Raw genomic sequence first — 19,491 nt, 5'->3', positions numbered from 1 at the left:
CTTTTCATTGAATTGGGCTCTCTTAACCTGGAATTCACCTAGCATTGTGTTCTTGTATTTTCCATCTCCATACAGGTTTAGGAAGTGTTCTTTTAGTTTTGCAAATCATTTAGTTAGGACTCGGACTCCCACCAAGTTCTGTTATACATGTGAGTTCATTTTGTCCAGATTAACCCGACCACTTTCTTTTTTGCTTAACATAGTATTAAAGGATTAAAATAATAAGAAAGTAATCACACGACATACCATCACAACAGTCGCAAGTCACGATATAGAAATAAAAAGTATATTCATCATAGCAACTATATACAAGATCAAAGCACACTTGTCTATGTGGCGTTGACACACTTCATGACATGTATGTCACAATGTCAGTACCATGATATAGAAATACGATACCAATTTGTGTTATCTCGCTTGATTACAATGTCATGCTGTCTCATTAAGTTTATTTGAACTGTCATTAGCCATGGTCGCTATTTCTATCCTTGTCACTGGCAGAATCTGATCACAAATTATGAGTCTTGTGTGTGTCATGAACTCAGCCAAGCACTGTGACTGCCTTACCAAACCCCTGGGGTTTGATCGGACCCAGGTTAACCCTCCGTGGCAACTGGGTGTAATCCACCCGAAGTCGCTTTTTTTTTGTCATATCTCAAGTCTCGTTTTATAAGGTGGTTGGGATGAACACATTAGATTGTAAATTTTAAAAATATGCTTAAAAAATTTTTTTATGAGGGTTTGCAAATTTTTTATACGGTCCCTGGCAACTGGGTGTTACACACCCGTACACAATTTTGAATGGAAAAAATATAACTAATAAACTTGATTCTAAATATTTGTTTTTACTCATAGTGGGTTAAGTCATTGTGTTACATTTTCAAAGTTTAACTATAAATTAACAATCTGAAGGTATCTGAGTAACAAAAATATCAAACAGGATTGAAGTAATATTACTTTAGTAATAAAATAATAGAACATTTATAGGCTACTTCTCTCTTGGCCTGACCCGTACACAATTTTGAATGGAAAAAATATAACTAATAAACTTGATTCTAAATATTTGTTTTTACTCATAGTGGGTTAAGTCATTGTGTTACATTTTCAAAGTTTAACTATAAATTAACAATCTGAAGGTATCTGAGTAACAAAAATATCAAACAGGATTGAAGTAATATTACTTTAGTAATAAAATAATAGAACATTTATAGGCTACTTCTCTCTTGGCCTGACCCGTACACAATTTTGAATGGAAAAAATATAACTAATAAACTTGATTCTAAATATTTGTTTTTACTCATAGTGGGTTAAGTCATTGTGTTACATTTTCAAAGTTTAACTATAAATTAACAATCTGAAGGTATCTGAGTAACAAAAATATCAAACAGGATTGAAGTAATATTACTTTAGTAATAAAATAATAGAACATTTATAGGCTACTTCTCTCTTGGCCTGTTTGGGAATTCCTTTAGTGCAATTAATACAGGTGAGAGTGTGCCTTGAACTAGAGATGTTTCACATTTTTAAAAATCTCTAAACCACTCGGTCAAAAGGTCAATGCTTTAAGGAGATGTAATGCTAGGTACTCTAAAAAAATTTGAATCTTGAATATGACAGAAGTGAACCTAGGTCAGCTAAAGCTGCCAGTCCTACCACACCTTACAACCTTAAAAACCCCCACTTCTACATTGGTCTGTTTCTAACCATCCACTGTGCTATGTCAGACCCTCCCTACAACTTGGGCATGTTTTCCCAAACTTAACACCCAGGTAACGCCTTCTGTCCAGTTCAGGTGGGGGAAAATCCACTAATGGCGACCACATTTCATTAAATCAACAATTTGGGCTCAATTACTCTACAGATGGCTCTACTATTAGCTGAAATAAAACTGGGTCTATATTATGTGCCCCCCAATTAAGATAGCTCTATGAAAAATTAAAAAATGTTAACACAATACTTAAAGCATGCCCCCACTATACTTAAAAATCAATATGGGCAAAATTATTCAGAAGGATATTACTACCATGTATCAAAAACAATATGCTGATGTTTATCTTGAGGATGTCCTTACAGTATGTGCTTTCTTAATCTTAAGTATGCTCATATAATGCATCAAAATGAATAAATGCCCCTACAATTTAACACAAACAGTATGGGTGTTATTACTCTACAAATAGCCATATATTTCACCAAAGATGCCCCAAAAATGTATAATAATAATAAGGGCATAATTACCCGTTCGATGCCCTTAAAATATATTATAGTAAACATGTACATAAAATCTTTAGCGATGCCCCCAACGTTAGACACAATGATGACGGTACAATTACTGTTGGATTCCCTTCGAATGAATTATATGAATATAAGCATAATTACTTTCAAGATGCCGTTATAGTATACAAAAGATGGGTATACTTACTATGTGAATGCCTGTTAAATGTATTTTAAAAATAAGTGAGCATATTAATATTACTGGATGCCCTTAACAAAGGATGTGTATGTGTGTCTGTAAACACGATAACTTGAGTACCATTACAGCTAGGTTGATGAAATTTCATAAACAAGTATATATCAAAATCGTAGATCCGCATCAACTTTTGTGCGATTTCCGATAACCGGAAGTGGAACTTATTCTACTTTCAATATTTCAAAAGCCTATAACATAAGTACTATTACAGACAGATAAATGAAATTTCACATGCAAGTTAAAGATCTAATTCTCCGCCTTCTTTCAAATTTTGAGTAATATCCGTTGACCAGAAGTAGTACTTTTCGCTATTTCCGATTTCTCAAAAAAGGCATGTGAATATATAAAGTACTAATAATATTCCTCACTATTATGAACATTTTATTTTCTATGAGAATTCTTTTCTATTTTAAAAAGTTTAAGTATTTAAAATGGATTAAAAATCATGTCTATATTCTGAGTTGACATCCTTTGTTGTTTCATATAAGAATATTCAAGAAAGTTTATTACAAAAGTAAACTGTATGCTACGGATGGTTAGATATCAGAGGAAGACAAATGCCTTTTTTTAAGATTGTTAATCTACTGATCAGGTTTTAAAGCAAATATTTTTAGTTATATGTGGCGTGGATTTCATTAAGAAAATATTACTAAAAAGGAGAAAATAAAACAAGTAAGTGTAAAATACTTTGTTATAATGAGCTTAAAAGGGATACGCTCAGTTTATTTATATTTTTTACATTTGGGGTTATCCAAAAAAAAAAATCCACTTATTTAAAAAGTCCATACACGTATGCAAAAGTAATTTTTTTTGGGGTGTTTCTGAGATGATTAAAAATACAACAATCAAATATATGAGAAATCCAGCTTTACAATAACGCCAAATACAATATGGTGCTAGATATTAAGCTTCTCGTAGAGAAGTTGTAAGATTGGGAAAAAATGATAATTTTTTAATTTATGGGGTCTTAAAAATAGTATTTAATTACATTAAAATCTTTGTTTAATAAAAGCATTTGTCGCTCATGAAATCTCTTTCACATTTTATTGACCAATGCTATTATTTAAAACAAGTTAATAAAAAGTCTAGTGACAATTTAAGCGCAATTTCCTTAATTAATTTTTTGTGACCGAACGAATCACCCGTAGATGTTTGCCCCCCCCCCCCCCCCATTTTCATTTTCGTTTCTCTCCACACGAGCAGAGCTAGTCCCCGCCCGCTCGCGAGATCTGCGCGAGTCTGGCCAATGGCAGCGTGACGTTATTTCTCACTAGCGACTGCCTCAGCCGGTGTGCTTGTGGTAGAAATATTTGTATATTCTTAGTAATCTTAGCCAACACAAATTAGAAGAAATTAATTATTTGTGACCGAACGAAAGGATATTTTTGAAAACTTTCTTCGGCAATATTGTTCTAAATTATGGCAGGAATCTATTGGTAAATGTTTCAAGTCGCTAAGTGGTCTGGTTGCCGAGATATGGGCCAAAAACTGCATTTTTTCGAGGTTTTTAGGCTTTTCTGGGAAATCCAGGAAGGAAACCCGGGAATTATTTTGGCCTATGTTCATCCTCGGAACTTGCTTAACATATTTGCTTTTGGAACTAGTCCTCGATATTGCTTCGTTGAGGAGGAGATACGACTTAAAGACGACTTAAAGCTGCGGACACACATCTCCATCTATTCATTCATTCATCCATCCATCCATTCCCAGAAATGACGAGTTAATAAACGCAATTCTCCAGAATGGAAATTGCGCTAAAAATGTATCTTTCTTTAAAAATCTTTAAGTGCACACTTATAAGTGTAAAGTTTTTCATATTTCTTTAATTAATTAAAATAGTATGTAGTCTAATCTCATGAGTAGGCCTAAAAATTATGTAATATGTATTATTTGTCCAGATCTAGTACTTAATATCTTAAGACTAATTCAAATTTATGTAATAAAACTATTTCTCTCTCTCTCTATATATATGTGTATACATATGTATATATATATAAATATATAAATATATATATATATAATATATATATATATATATATATATATATATATATATATATATATATATATATATATATATATATATATGTGACGAGCGAACATTTATCCTGCCGACAACGCCAATTGTAACGAGCCAACAGTTACCATGCTCGCAACGCCACATGTAATGAGACCTAATTGCCTGTAGTGCCACGTGTTAACGAGTTTAACCACTCATTCTAGACAACATTGACCACAGTATAGATACTCAAGATGCAGGTTCGCTATTGATCCTTTATTACATGAATCAAGAAATGCTTCATAATAACACAATAAATCAACAGGAATGCTTCTCAATAATAGTCTGAATCAACTGACCCCTAACAGTCCTTCACTAGGCTTCATATAACTGAATCCACATGTCTATAATCCTCCTTAACACAATACGGCTAACCCGTTCTATAACCGACTTGACATAGTCACACAGACTGACTGATCTAAGCGAGCGATGAAAGAGGTAAGAGCTCGGAAAGGGGAAGAGAACGAGTTCAGTCGTCCCCTCCTATTTATGCCTTGTATCCGTACTCGTCCCCGTACTTGTATTCCTCCGTAATCGATACTTGTACTCGATCTCCGACCACCAGTTGCGTAGTTCAAACGTACAGACCGTAAAATAACATCTGCGTCCTATCCATCAAAGTTGACAGGCCGTCTGAATACCGTTTCCCAAAATAGCACGCGCCGGCTTTGAGGTTGTTATCAGCCCGACCCAATAAGCCACCTGTTATCGGTTGCATCAGACCAACACTGTGTCTCGGCTTCTCGTTCGTTATCATTTGTAACTGGTAGTTAGGCCTACCCCAGTTACATCCACCCCTGCTTTTTTTGTGTGTTTTCAACCACAAACAACGCCTGGCAGGTGCACTCCTCCAAAGTCAATCGCACAGTCGTAAAAAAAAAAAAATCTATTGTTCCACTCACTGTCCACGACGTTCCATTCGTATACGATTGACAGTTCTACCTATTTCACATATCAACTGTGTCTACATCATCTTTCTGAGACACAAAACAGTTCTAGAATTCACATCCACCCTTTCCATTTGGTGCCTTCACCAGTTCACTTCTATAGCTCTTTGAACAGTCTGTTTTCATACCAGCGCGACCATGAAAGAATTGATGGTTGCTGACAAAAAATTTCGTATTCCTTCTGTTCCTTAAACTTCTCCGCGGACCACTTATCTGATGGTCTACTGTCTCTCTGCTTCTGGAGGGACCGGGATCCTCATTGTTGCCGGTATCCTCCCCTTGCGTATCGCTGTTGTTCTGTTGATGGTGATATGGTTCCGGAATGGGTATGTGAATTTCCGTTATAACTTCCGGTTCCCTAATTGTCTTGGGTTTCTGTGTGTGTAACTGCTCTTCTTGCCTATTCCAATATTTCTTTAATTGAGCAATATTCGCCCACCGATCCGGTTTGGCGTGATCGATGGGTCTTATCTTAAAGGGGCCACCTGCTACTTTAGGCATCTCCACGACTTGCCATATCTCCTGTCCCCAGAGATCGTGGATTTTGTTTCTGCCTAACGGGTGGCTACGCAGTAATACCCTGTCATTCAGTTTGAGTGGCGGGTCCTTCGTCTGTATCGGCGGTTCCCTTCGCCGAGATTCATGTTCTAGTCTTTCCTGTACTACCCTGTACATTTCTCTAATTCTTCTCATATGTTCATTCACATATTCCAGTGCGGTGTATGAGCCAGTCATACTCTCCCTTTTTCCTAGGAACAAATCAAGAGGGAGTCGAGCCTCTCGTCCGAACAGCAACATGTATGGCGTAAAGCCGGTTGTGGCATGCGGGGTGCAGTTGTATAGATATACCAACTCTGGGAGAAAATCAGGCCAACGTTTTTTCTGTTCAGGTTCTAACGTACGCAGCAAATCATGCATGCTGCGGTTGAACCGTTCACACTGTCCGTTTCCCTTCGGATTAAATGTGGTTGTTCTAGATTTGTTGATCCCGTAGTGGCTGCACAGTTGGTTAATTACTTCTGACTCGAAAGCCCTTCCTTGGTCAGAGTGTAATTGTCTTGGTATGCCATATTTGATGAACCAATGTTCTAATAAGACCTTTGCCACTGTTTTGGCAGTCTGATCTCGTGTGGGCACCGCCACAGTCCATTTGGTGAATACATCAGTCATTACCAACACATGTTCCGTCCCATCCGATGATTGCTCCAACGACGTAAAGTCCATAGCCACAATCTCTAGTGGTTTTGTCGCTAGTAGGTGTCCTGATGGCTGTCTCATTTTGACAACTGGCATTTTCGCATGCTGACACCTCACACAAGCCTCACAATGGCGTTTGACCTCCATTTCCATATTGGGCCAGTAACACCTCCGTCGTAATATTTTGTGGGTTCTGTCCTGACCCTGGTGTCCTGCCCTGTCATGTGCCAACCTTAGCACTTCTCCTCGTAATTGTCCCGGCACCACCACCTGGTGTATTGTGCCATCAATTTGGTCATGAATTCTCCGCATGAGAACACCATCCTTTATACTGAGACGGTTCCACTGACTCAGTATTTTCTTTGTTTCTCGACCAAATTGTTCTCTTTCCCTTCTTCCTGGGAATTTTTGTTCCTGGACGTGTTTCAATAGCGGTTGTAAGCCACTATCCGTTCTCTGGGCATCTCTTATCTTTTGGTGATTAAGGCAATTAAAATCACTACTGTCCATATGTTCGGGTTCCGTGGATATGTGCTCCACCCCGGTCTGCCCGTTCTGCATCACTTGTACCCCATGAGGGATATCTGTTGACGCTCTGACCTCACATATTCCTGTCAGCGTTTCTTCCTCATCACCCGGTTTCTCGTAAGGATTCCTTGATAAGGCGTCCGCATTGCCATTGGACCGCCCCGGGCGATGTTTTCTCTCTAGGTCAACGAGTGCCAATTCTGCTGCCCATCGCTGTTCGATGGATCCCAGCCTTGCTGTAATTTGAAGTTCTTTTTCAATATCTGATAATTTTTCTTCAAGTCTTGTTTGAGACTCTTTCATTCCTTCTAGTTTGCCAACACTGTTCTGTTGTCTAATATTTTTATTTACTTCTTCCGATAACAGACACTTTAAAGATGAACATTTCTCCTGTGCTTTTGATTTGCATGAACTTTTCCTATCCAGTTTCCTGGTTAGACTTTGAATTCCTTTATTAAGTCTACCAATTTTCTTCTTATCATCATTTTTCTCTACCAACAAATTGTTCACTTGACACTTTTCAACATTCAAGTTCATTTCACAGTTCATTTTTTCCATTAGTTGTGTTTTACCTTTCTTTTTCTCCTTACTGTGTTTCTTTGTCATTTTGTTTACCAAGTCATTACCTCGCCGCTCTGTAGCCTTGACCTGCCTTACAGAGGGCGATCGTTTCACCGGACAGTACCGTGCCATATGTCCGGGTTGTGAACAAGACAAACAAATTGGTCGACCGTCTGCCGTCCATTGGAGTGATGGCTTGGCAGGACACGGCCGTCCAACCCGTCCCTGTTTTGTCCCGTTCTTTTCCTGATTCTCAGCTGTTGACCTGCTTTCCAACCTCTCCAAACGTTGGTCAACCTTCTCTAGGTGGGCCAACAGTTGAGCCATCATGGTCTCCATCGTGTCGGCCCCTGTGGGTGGGGATTGTCTCTGTTCAGGCACAGAGACTTTGTCCACCGAACAGTTCGATTGGTCCTCATCCTCGGACCTGCGGATCGCTGAGTTCCTGACCTGAAGGAAGGTCAACTGCTGGTCTCTGTGGACCTCCTCTTTCAACTCTCTCCTTAAGATCGGGGTTGCTAGCCCCTCGATGAAATGGTCCCTCAGTAGGCGTACATCAATGTCCGGTGATTTGCCCTTTACCAAATCAAAGGCCCTGTTCATCCTGTGTGAGTACTCCATCACACTCTCCGCCATTCTCTGCTTTAAGCCCACGAATCCCGATAGCAGTTGCACTCCCGACCGTCTCTCCCCAAAGGTCTCCATAATCAGATCCAGCACCTTATCTGGATCTGATTGGACGGTCCTATCGTGGCACTTAACCTCTGCCCTAACCGTTTCACCTATACTGCCCATCAGCAGTCTTAATCTTTCCTCTGGTGACATATGTCTCGAGGCCCAGGCCGCTTTGACCTCTTCACTGAACCTGTTGGTTAAAGTTGGATCTCCGTCCCCGTAAAATTTGTTAATATGGGACTCTCTGGGTAGGACCACTATATGGGTCTGCTTCTCGTCCAGAGTAGACATTTTCTTCCTTAAGTACTAAAAAAAAGAGTTCTTTCTTACCGTGTGTGTATGAAAAATTTTTCCTCGTTCCTCAATTTTCACAGTTCCTGAATGTCCGAATTCACACACACACTAAACACAGTTATGCACAAGGTTGACTATAGGTGCCTTAAACGGCAAGTCTAGTTGAATTCATCCTGATCGCAGCGCCAATTGTGACGAGCGAACATTTACCCTGCTCGCAGCGCCAATTGTGACGAGCGAACATTTATCCTGCCGACAACGCCAATTGTAACGAGCCAACAGTTACCATGCTCGCAACGCCACATGAAATGAGACCTAATTGCCTGTAGTGCCACGTGTTAACGAGTTTAACCACTCATTCTAGACAACATTGACCACAGTATAGATACTCAAGATGCAGGTTCGCTATTGATCCTTTATTACATGAATCAAGAAATGCTTCATAATAACACAATAAATCAACAGGAATGCTTCTCAATAATAGTCTGAATCAACTGACCCCTAACAGTCCTTCACTAGGCTTCATATAACTGAATCCACATGTCTATAATCCTCCTTAACACAATACGGCTAACCCGTTCTATAACCGACTTGACATAGTCACACAGACTGACTGATCTAAGCGAGCGATGAAAGAGGTAAGAGCTCGGAAAGGGGAAGAGAACGAGTTCAGTCGTCCCCTCCTATTTATGCCTTGTATCCGTACTCGTCCCCGTACTTGTATTCCTCCGTAATCGATACTTGTACTCGATCTCCGACCACCAGTTGCGTAGTTCAAACGTACAGACCGTAAAATAACATCTGCGTCCTATCCATCAAAGTTGACAGGCCGTCTGAATACCGTTTCCCAAAATAGCACGCGCCGGCTTTGAGGTTGTTATCAGCCCGACCCAATAAGCCACCTGTTATCGGTTGCATCAGACCAACACTGTGTCTCGGCTTCTCGTTCGTTATCATTTGTAACTGGTAGTTAGGCCTACCCCAGTTACATATATATATATATATATATATATATAATGTATGTATATATATATATATATATATATATATATATATATATATATATACACATATATACATATATATATATATACACATATATACATATATATATATATACACATATATACATATATATATATACACACATATATATATATATACATATATACATACATATATACATATATAAATATATAAATTAAAAAAAAATATTGATAAAGATATATGAATATATATATATAATCAAAGTATGTCTGCGGTCGGTGGACTGGCTTTGTCTTTTATTGAAATCCTAATGCCTGAAGGGATCATGTTCATTTTTACAATACTGGTGCATTATAACACTAGTGACGGCTATTAGGGGCAGATAATTTAGTTTTTAAACTATTTGAAACTAGGGGAGAAAGTAACATGTTCTGCTTGCTCTCTTCATTGTAGCCTATAAACTGTCGCCTCTAAACTGTCGTCACAGACGTCTACTTTCGCGGAGGGAAGCGGGGGGGAGAGGAGTGGAAATTGAGGGTGAGGATAATTGTCCTTCACTAAGTACTGATAGTGTTTTAAAGCAAAATATTTTCAGTCGCAGCATTGGTAGAGTCGAATTCACAAATTATGAATTACTGAAAAATAGGAATTAAACTAAATATCGGCGTATGCTATGTCGCGGGTCAGCTCATATCTTATTTCACCAGTTCACTTTGCAATAGGGTGTGTTCAACTTTTGGCCAAATATGTAGCCTAATAATACTTAGATCTATATCTAGGAGTTGTCCATTATTTTTTTCACTGTAGTCCAATACTAGTATACAACCTTAGTCCACTATCGTTACGACATCAGTATCGCATGATTTTGTACATGATTTTGTAAGCGGTCTATTTTCAAATGTATCATTTTAATTAACGTCATGTGGAATACAAAAAGTCAAAGAAAATGTATCATCCTTCACAAAAATTTAAAAAGTGTACAAATTACTTCACTTTATTCCTTTATTGCCAATTACTTCCCTTGATAGATCACAAAAAAAAGTATTGCTTCCCTTAAAAAAAAAACATTACATTTGGGAAAAAAATACTTTTCATTAGTTTGTTTTGGTGTTGGAAAAATAAAATCATACTGTTAGCATAGATATTAAGTGCAATGTGGTGGGGAAAACACGGATATTTTACATACTGCCTTTTCTTTATTTTATACACTGAATGCACTGTTTACTAATTATTACTTGTAATCAGTAATAGTTTAGAAGGCGCTCCTAAATGTCCTCGATGTTTACTTCTATCTTTCCGTTTGCGGATAAGCTGTGGGTATTTTAGTCGATCACTAAATTGATTCAGGTGCGTTTCCGCCAGTGCCCCGGCAGGGTGTGATCTGTCGCCCTGGGCTTTCCTGTGAGCGTTATGGCAATGTTAGTTTTAAACAGTGAGATAGACTATTAATAAGAAGAGGTACTATAGTCCTTAACTAAATCCAATCCAGGCGTTCTCCATCGCTCCGACAGGGTGCTATTTGGCGGCCCGTATCTTCCCGTGAGTGCTATGGCGACTATGTTCGGTTTAGTGATATCAATAGAGTATGTATAGTCGTTTATTAAGTTGTATCAGTCGATTCGGTCGGCGCCCTGGCAGGGTGTGATTTTGTGCCCCATCTGTATTGTGAGCACTATGCTTTTATGTTTGTATTTAAATTTATGTTTATGTTCTTTGTTTAGGTTTGCTTTGTATTTGCATTTGTGTTGGAGTTTGTGATTTTGTTTTCATTTGTGGTCGGGTTCTGTTTGTGTTTGCTTTTGTGTTTGTGTTTGCTATTGTAATTGAGTTAATGTTTGTGTTTTTGTTTTCGTTTCTGTTTGTGTCTGTGTTTGGGTTTGTGTAATGTTTGTGTTTGCGTTTTGGTTGGTTGTGGTTAGTATTAAGTTTAAAGTTAGAGTTGGGTTTAGGGTTATGTTTTCTTTTGTCAAATGTCCATGCTGGGTATATGCTGCTGAATTATCACACAAGTCATGGTCCTTTACAGATAGGTTTTTCACAGAGGACCGTGCAGGGCCTGGTCGGGACAGCTAGTATAAAACTAAATTCTAAAGTAATTGTTTCTGAAAATATTCTAGTGGTTTAATTTATTCAATATATTTTTTTCTTATCTTTTGTTTCTAGCGTCTATTGTCATTCCGGGATCCGCATGTTGCAAGTCCTCATTTGCAACTTGAAAAAGCTGATAATCAGTGCAGAAGATTTTTAGAGTCTCCATTTGATGAAATGGTAGCTTCACATCTTAGGTAATCATTTTAGATAATTTTATTGGTGTGTTTTATGTCAAATAATTTTTAAATAAAAAGTATTGCAGACAATTATTTCAAGATCTAACATTATATTAGATATGCAAACTAACATACTTGTTTCCTTTCTTTCTTTTTAGAGTGTTTTTACTATTCATATTTTTGTTACAAACTGTTATGCTATTTTAATTCTTCCTCGTTGTTCCTAATTATGATATTGGTGGAGATATCTTCCAACACAATTAAAATTATTACATATCAACATGTAATGTGCCATTTGGTCAATTGAATACAACTCCCTACTTGCTTTTCTTTCTGGAATTGCTTGAAATATCTCAGTGTCTAAATTTCAAATAGCAATCCAAAAATGAATTTCTATACCTTGACTATACAATAAATATAAAATAAATCAGGTTACAAACATACAACCGGTTTCCAGAGGTGTAGCAACCACTCCAGGCGCCTGGGGAAAACTTTCAATTTATTTTATATATATATATATATATATATATATATATATATATATATATATATATATATATATATATATATATATATATATATATATACACACAAATATATGACGGGTTTAATGATAGTGGCACCACCCAATGCATTGTCAAAAAAATTCAATCAAGATCTATTACTGTATGCCTCTGAGCTAGGTTACAGAGGCATACAGTAAAAGAGACTTTACATTTGGCTATAGATCTTGATTGAATTTTTTTTTACAATGCATTTGAATTCCACATGAAATGAAATTAGAGCATCGAAAAGGTGTTGGTTAGGGCACAAAATCAGAAAGACAGTAAATAACATCACTAATAGGTGTTGGTGTAAAGTCCACGGGGAAAGAGGAAGAGGAGGAGACAAAAAAGTCATGAAGGAAATCGTTTGAACTAGAGATGGGGGAGGCTGGAGTATTAAGGTTCGATCTTCTTTAAAAAAAAATGTGAGTTGACAAAGTGTTGCCAAGGCCTATGCTACTTAGCAAACCAAACAAATAAAAAGAAGAAATTTTTTTTTTGTATTTTAAATATGATGGCAAATCATTTTTTAAAAAAATGGCTCAGAATTTTTTGAATGTTATGTCAAGAATGTAACAAAGTGAGGACATTTAAATATTTTGCTTTTGAACAGGTAAACCTTTCGTGCACAATAAAATCAAATTCAAATGTAAACGTTCGCATTGCTATGTTAACCGTTTTAAAAAATGATAGAACGCGATTATGATTCCAATCATATTTGCCCTTCTTATTTGCAGCAGTTATTGACTGTTACCGGCGTATAATTTTTATTTCAACTTTTTACTTTTTTTTGTTAATCTCATATTGAGTTTAAAAGGTGAGTTTTCAAAAATTTACTTAAAATAGTAAAACATTGAGACTAACTGTTTTTAGTGGGATTATCTTCATTTTTATTAAGCTTTCTAACTAGCATATTTATTTTAGGTTTATCCGTTTAGCAGACTGCAAAATGTCTCACAAACTAGGTACCCTATTAGCGGTATCGATATCGCAATTTGATGTTCATTCATTTTATAGGAATTATTTCACTAATTTTTATACATTTTTTTCTTAAAGAATGTTAATAATTAAACTAGTAAATGAGTTGATTCAAAGATAATAAATTAAGCTTTTTAAAATAATAAAAATTGTATGAGTTGAGCTAATATGTTGCTGCCTGTACTGCGTGCTACTAATGATTGAATTAGGCATACGATAGCACAAAGTTGAAGTTAAGTTATACATAGAATGATTTAAAACTAAAAATAATGACACTAGGTTTAATTTGAGTAAGACGTTACGATTTTTAGTTTAATTTTTTAACAACGAAAATCATCCTTTTCTTAATGCATTATAGCAGAGGCTTAAATCTAAAAATCGAGAAAGGTGGTATCGCTAATGTTTTGTCGCTATATCTGTTGGTATTTAGATTTAATTAAAATAAGAAAACATTCAGACTTAATTTAAATTTAGTGTGAGTTGGTACATCTTTAATGATATTTTCACAAATGTTTTTACTTTCTTCAGACGTTCACAAGCTGTATAACCCGACTAACAAAATAGACCCTGTAGGCCTATTTATTTGCAATATCGATACTACCTCTCTCCGCTTTCGTATTCCGTTATATTTGTATTATATTATTAGGTCGTTAGGTCTATTTAAAATGTAAAATAAAGATGTATCTAAGCTGTCTTAAACATTATAAGCCAAAGGTGGAAATTATTAATTGAACAGTGGTTGATTAAATTCACCAAGTAGACTGTGCGGGATCCAAAATCTTATTAATATAAGAAATATTAGTTATAAACACAACATTTTACGAGTGTGTTCATTCTATGTTAACAAGCTGAATGTGTACACTGATAGTCTTCATTTATTTCATATCCCATTAGTTTTTGCTAAAGAATAAAACATACCCTTGTAAACAAAGGACTATATTTATTTGCTTGATACCCTCTCAAACCCAAATAACGATTGTATAAGGAGGGTGGGGGGACTTTCTGAGTTAAAGACCTTTGAGTCGGGTGCTTATTGAATTGCTTTTGTTAAGTTAGTGTGATTGTTTTTTTCGATACTACATCTAAAAATGAAGTTGAAAGTATGTAAAGTATGGTTGATAAGTTAGCTATGTAGTCCTGGGGTACCTTTTGCTTTTATAAACGTGGTACAGAATTAAATCTGCCCTTCATCGTCCACAAATAAAGTCACGCTTTTTTACACACATTCCCCTCCCCATCCATAGCTTATCCTCATTTTTTTCTAGACGTTTTTTCAGACCCCATATCCCCAAGCTTTTGTTAAACGTTATCACAACTGGACAGTGTGGTCTAGTATGTAGTATGTCAGCTAACTAAACTAATAGATCATAGGTCATCCCACCACCAAACTGTCCCTCACGTTCAAAACCAGGTGGCAAGATGCCGTATTTAAAACTGGAAGCAAAAGTCTGACAGCTGTGTGAAATGCTCGATTCTTGATAACGTTGCTGTTTGTTTCGTGCCAGCTATGTTCAGTTATCTAACGACACCCAGAGATTATCTCTTAACTGACATGCTTCCAATAAGTCAAAAACACTCATATATGTTGCACTGTACTGAGCTGGTTCTATGATACCAGTTACCTAGGAATTCGGAATGTTTATTTTTTTTACTCAGCCAGTTTCTTTTATTTTTACTATTACTATGACGTTTGAGTTAAATGATTGAATCTATCCAGTGGTATATTTTTATTTAAATAAATTCTTAATAGACCACTTTTAAATTAAATAATTTATTAATATCTATGCAGTTGTAAATGCATTAAAAATACTTATTTGAAAATTTTATAATTGTGTGCCTTCGCAGAGTTATTTCCCTTTCGCCTTTTCTCTTTACTCTCGACGTGACCAGTTTTCATTTTCCATAGGCTTAGTTGTCCCCACAATTTTTACACTAAAACCGTCATATCTAGAGAACCGTTTATCCTATAAACATAAATTTGGTATCATTTTGCAACATTTAGTCCCCGTCATTATTTTGTCATTTTAATTATTTAAAAAATTGTGTGCAACTAGCTAATATATATATTAGTATCATCTACTCCATAAAGTTTTATGGCACTCCTTGGGCGCCACCCTTGTGAAATTAAAAAGATTCTTTACAGAAACCTTCCCTGGAGTTTTCTAATCAACTCCCCAAAGTTTGATGCCGATCGGATAAATGGTGTCAACCCACAATCGGCTTTTAATTTTTATATACAGTATATAGAGAAAAAACAAATCACGCCCTGCCTGGGCGTAACCCCTGCCTGGAGTTTCTTGACAACTTCCCAAAGTTTCATGGCAATCGGATGAAAGGTGTAGTAATGCATTAAAGACAGACAGATACACACACACACACACACACACACAAACACACACACACATCGACCAATGCTTTTCTTTTTTTGTTAGTGCATTTAAAAGTTGTTTTTTTAGAAGTTTTTTTTTTTGTATTTGTTTTAATTCCTATAAAGAGGGTGTTTTTTTTTTTTTTTTTTTTTTTTTTTTTGCTTACTTAATGCCAATTTTCATTGTCTTATATTTTATATATATAAGTTAGTTTATTAGTTTTTAACATTGCACTTGCAACATATTTTCTTTACCATTTTTTTGTTTGGGTTAAGATGTTGCTGGGCTGTGAGTAACCATGACTTTGCAGAAGCATACAACAATCAAGCTTTTGTGGTTCAATATCCTTTATATACGGATAATTTATATATTTCGTTTTTTAGCGTTTATTGTATGAACATTGCATAATAATTAATAAGGTCAGACTAAAAATATATTTTGCTCACTAAAATCAAAATATAATTTTTATTTGGTAGGCCCACATTCTTAATTAACAGTCTTCACCATTTTAAAAATCACATTTCTCTTTTTTCATTTATATTTAGATAAAAGTTTGTTGTATTTTTTTTAAAAAGGGGTATTGTTATTATACCTAAATGATTACATGCTTCTTGAAAGCTCTTCAGTCACAGAAAGAAGAAAACTGGGCTCTTCCAGTTATGTTCACAGTTTCCCTTGACCTCAGATTATTTGCAGTCAGTGTAAGTTTTTAAATTTGTTTTGGCTTTATTGTTGAAATATTTTTGCTTGGGTGTTGGAAGGTAAGGAAGTATTTAACTTGAGCAGTATCATGAAAACACCTCACTCACAATATTTAGAATAGGTAATTGATACTAATTGTCTTTCATTAAGATCTTTGATTCACATCACTCAATTGCTTAAAGTAAGCAAATCCTTAATCTATATAGTATATATACAATATAAAAATTTTTTATATTTTAAAAATGTATGTCGACAATTATTACTGTCATTTGGTTGTGAAGGTATCTAATAATTCTTTTAGATCATTATTTTTAGTGCCAGGAACCTCACAGTGTTATGGACATTACATTTATACCTTAAGTTTAAAAATCAAATTTAAACAACAAATTTTAAAAAGTCTAGATGCTTGATAAGAAGATGTTTTTTGTAAATACATTTTTTTAAAATTAATTTTCAAAATGTATGTAATATAACAGGCAGATATTCAACTTGTTAAAAGGAATAAGGGCAAAGTTGGAGAAAAGTTGGAAAAAGCTGCAGAGTTATTGATGAACCTTTTTAGAGTTTGTGCCTCAGACAAGTAAGTTCACTTTTTTTAGGGGAAGGAAAACATACATAGAACTTACATAAGTAAACTTAAACTTCTGTTAAACCCACCAACCTCTTATTTTTTTTTTTTTTGTCTTTTAAATATATTTATTTTAAATTTCAGCCGTGCAGCCATAGAAGACTCAAAGAAATGGGGCATGTTAAACCTAGTGAATCAGTTATTTAAAATTTACTTCAAGGTTAAAGTGAAAAATAATTTTTCTAGCTTCTTTATAGTCAACTAAAACTAAATTATGGTTAGAAAATCTTTCTGCTAATTTATTGAGATAGTAAACTATTCATAACGATTTTTCAGAATAAGTGAGCTTATACTTACTCATTGGTTAAAATTATTTAAGGATAAAAAAAAACTCAAATAAGAGCTAATAATTAGCAGTCAAAAAAAAAGATTGTAAAAATTCATTTTTATATTTTTAGAAATCTTTCCTGGTGTTTATTTTGTACTACACATATTTTTACTATATTTATAGATTAACAAGCTTCATTTGTGCAAACCATTAATCAGAGCAATAGAGAACCTTCCTATTAAGGATAAATTCAGTCTTTCTCAACTAGTCACTTACAGGTTCTATGTTGGAAGAAAAGCCATGTTTGACAGTGATTACAAAAGTGGTAATGTTTAACAATACTTCATTTAATTTAGTTTATAATATAAAACTTTAGAGGTAAAAAGCAAGTGTTGACTAAATCACTGCAATAATTTTTGTTAATAATTATACTACTAATAAATCTAAATAATATGAGTAGAAAACTTAACTATTTTTTTTTATATAAATCATTAAATGGATGTTTTCTTTTCACAGCTGAGGAATATCTTATGTTTGCCTTTGAAAAATGTCATAAACATAGCCACAAGAATAAAAGACTTACTTTGATATATCTTATCCCTGTTAAAATGCTTTTGGTAAATTTCTTTATTTAATTTTTTTCTAGGAGTAATGCTTTAAATTAAAAATTTTGAAAATTATCTAAAAAATTAGAAACAAAGTCTAATTAACTTTTAAGAGGTCTACTGCAACAAAAATTTTTTAAAAAGCCCCTTATTTTGAATACACAAAAACAGCGATAAAAGTTTATAAATGGATCTTTTTTTATTTTTTTATTTATAAGTATTGAAAGAAATCAGTTATCTGTCAGATTAATAATTGATTTATTATTTCAATTAACTAACACTTGTAAGGTCCTTTAAGCTGGAGTTGTTCTTTTTAAAAAAAAAAAAAATTAAAACAAGTTAATCAATCTAATAATGCTATAGAAGTACTTTTTAATGATTTAGATTATTCCATTACATTATTCCAAAATGGTGTTTGCAAATAAAAGACATTTTTTCTTACAGGGTCATATGCCCAAATTAACCCTGCTTGCCAAGTATGATCTTAATCAATTTACAGATGTTGTTCAGTCTGTCAGGTAAATTTCACTTACATTACATTTTCAAGTTGTTTTAAAAGTCTTCAGCAAATAATATACATCTATGACACCTACAATTTTTTACTCTAAATAATTGAAGATTTTAACTTCATTTCAGAATTAAGTGTTAGGTTAGACATAAGATTAGGTTAGCCTTTTGGCCATCATTAGACATAGGCCGCTAAATAAAAGCTTACCAGGCATCTCTCCTTTGGGCTAGTCTGTACAAATGTCCCCAGGTGGGGTCTATGACAAATTCCCGAAAGACACTTGCCCGAATACAGCTGATTTACCTAATGGACACTTTCCTGAATGCGACAAATGCCCGAATGGACACTTGCCCAAAGGCTATTTGCCTGAAAAATGTTAATATTATATATTTCCAAATAATCGTTCGTAATCAATTTAAATTTGAAATTTTTATAAACAATACATGACTATCTAAGCCAGGGGTCTCCAAACTTTTCAACCGGAGGGCCGCATTGACTATCAAATATCAGTTCGGGGGCCAGAGTTTCTTCAAGGCATATCTTCTTCAAGCCCTTCCCCCCGCCGAACAACGCGCCCCGCGCCCCCCCCCCCCCAAACAAAATATAATTTATATAGCAATATATACAAATTTCAAGTGCTGCCGTGCCCCCTCCCCCCCCCCCCCCCCCCAGAGGAATTGCTCTCAAATTATTCTTCATGTATTCTATTTTCTATATCTATGGTTGAGCCCATGTGACCTTATGAAATTCGCCATCTTCACCACAGGATTCAGTACACTGCTAATGTCCATATATTTAGCACACAAAGCTTGCTGATGAATAATAGAGTACAGGAACATTGGTTGTCGAATATTTTTCTCATTAGCTTGTCCAATGAAGCCTTTCTTTATGCCACTAACATACTTT

General features: G+C 35.2%; 1 protein-coding gene across 4 annotated transcripts in view; it reads left to right on the top strand.

Moving 5' to 3' along the window:
* LOC131946747 (PCI domain-containing protein 2) overlaps positions 1 to 19,491 on the top strand; it is a 59,779-nt gene that overhangs the window by 17,963 nt on the left and 22,325 nt on the right. For all 4 annotated transcript variants that reach the window (XM_059307677.1, XM_059307698.1, XM_059307684.1 and 1 more), the window contains exons 3-10: positions 11,879 to 12,000; positions 16,150 to 16,217; positions 16,481 to 16,575; positions 17,053 to 17,156; positions 17,289 to 17,364; positions 17,656 to 17,797; positions 17,989 to 18,089; positions 18,522 to 18,595. In XM_059307677.1, coding sequence (XP_059163660.1) covers positions 11,879 to 12,000; positions 16,150 to 16,217; positions 16,481 to 16,575; positions 17,053 to 17,156; positions 17,289 to 17,364; positions 17,656 to 17,797; positions 17,989 to 18,089; positions 18,522 to 18,595 — 782 coding nt within the window. The remainder of the gene's footprint in view (positions 1 to 11,878; positions 12,001 to 16,149; positions 16,218 to 16,480; positions 16,576 to 17,052; positions 17,157 to 17,288; positions 17,365 to 17,655; positions 17,798 to 17,988; positions 18,090 to 18,521; positions 18,596 to 19,491) is intronic.

Source organism: Physella acuta, unplaced genomic scaffold (genome assembly GCF_028476545.2).
Source record: "Physella acuta isolate Inbredline_101_S28 unplaced genomic scaffold, ASM2847654v3 ptg000053l, whole genome shotgun sequence".
Taxonomy (NCBI): domain Eukaryota; kingdom Metazoa; phylum Mollusca; class Gastropoda; family Physidae; genus Physella; species Physella acuta.
This window is presented reverse-complemented; position numbering and strand designations above follow the sequence as displayed.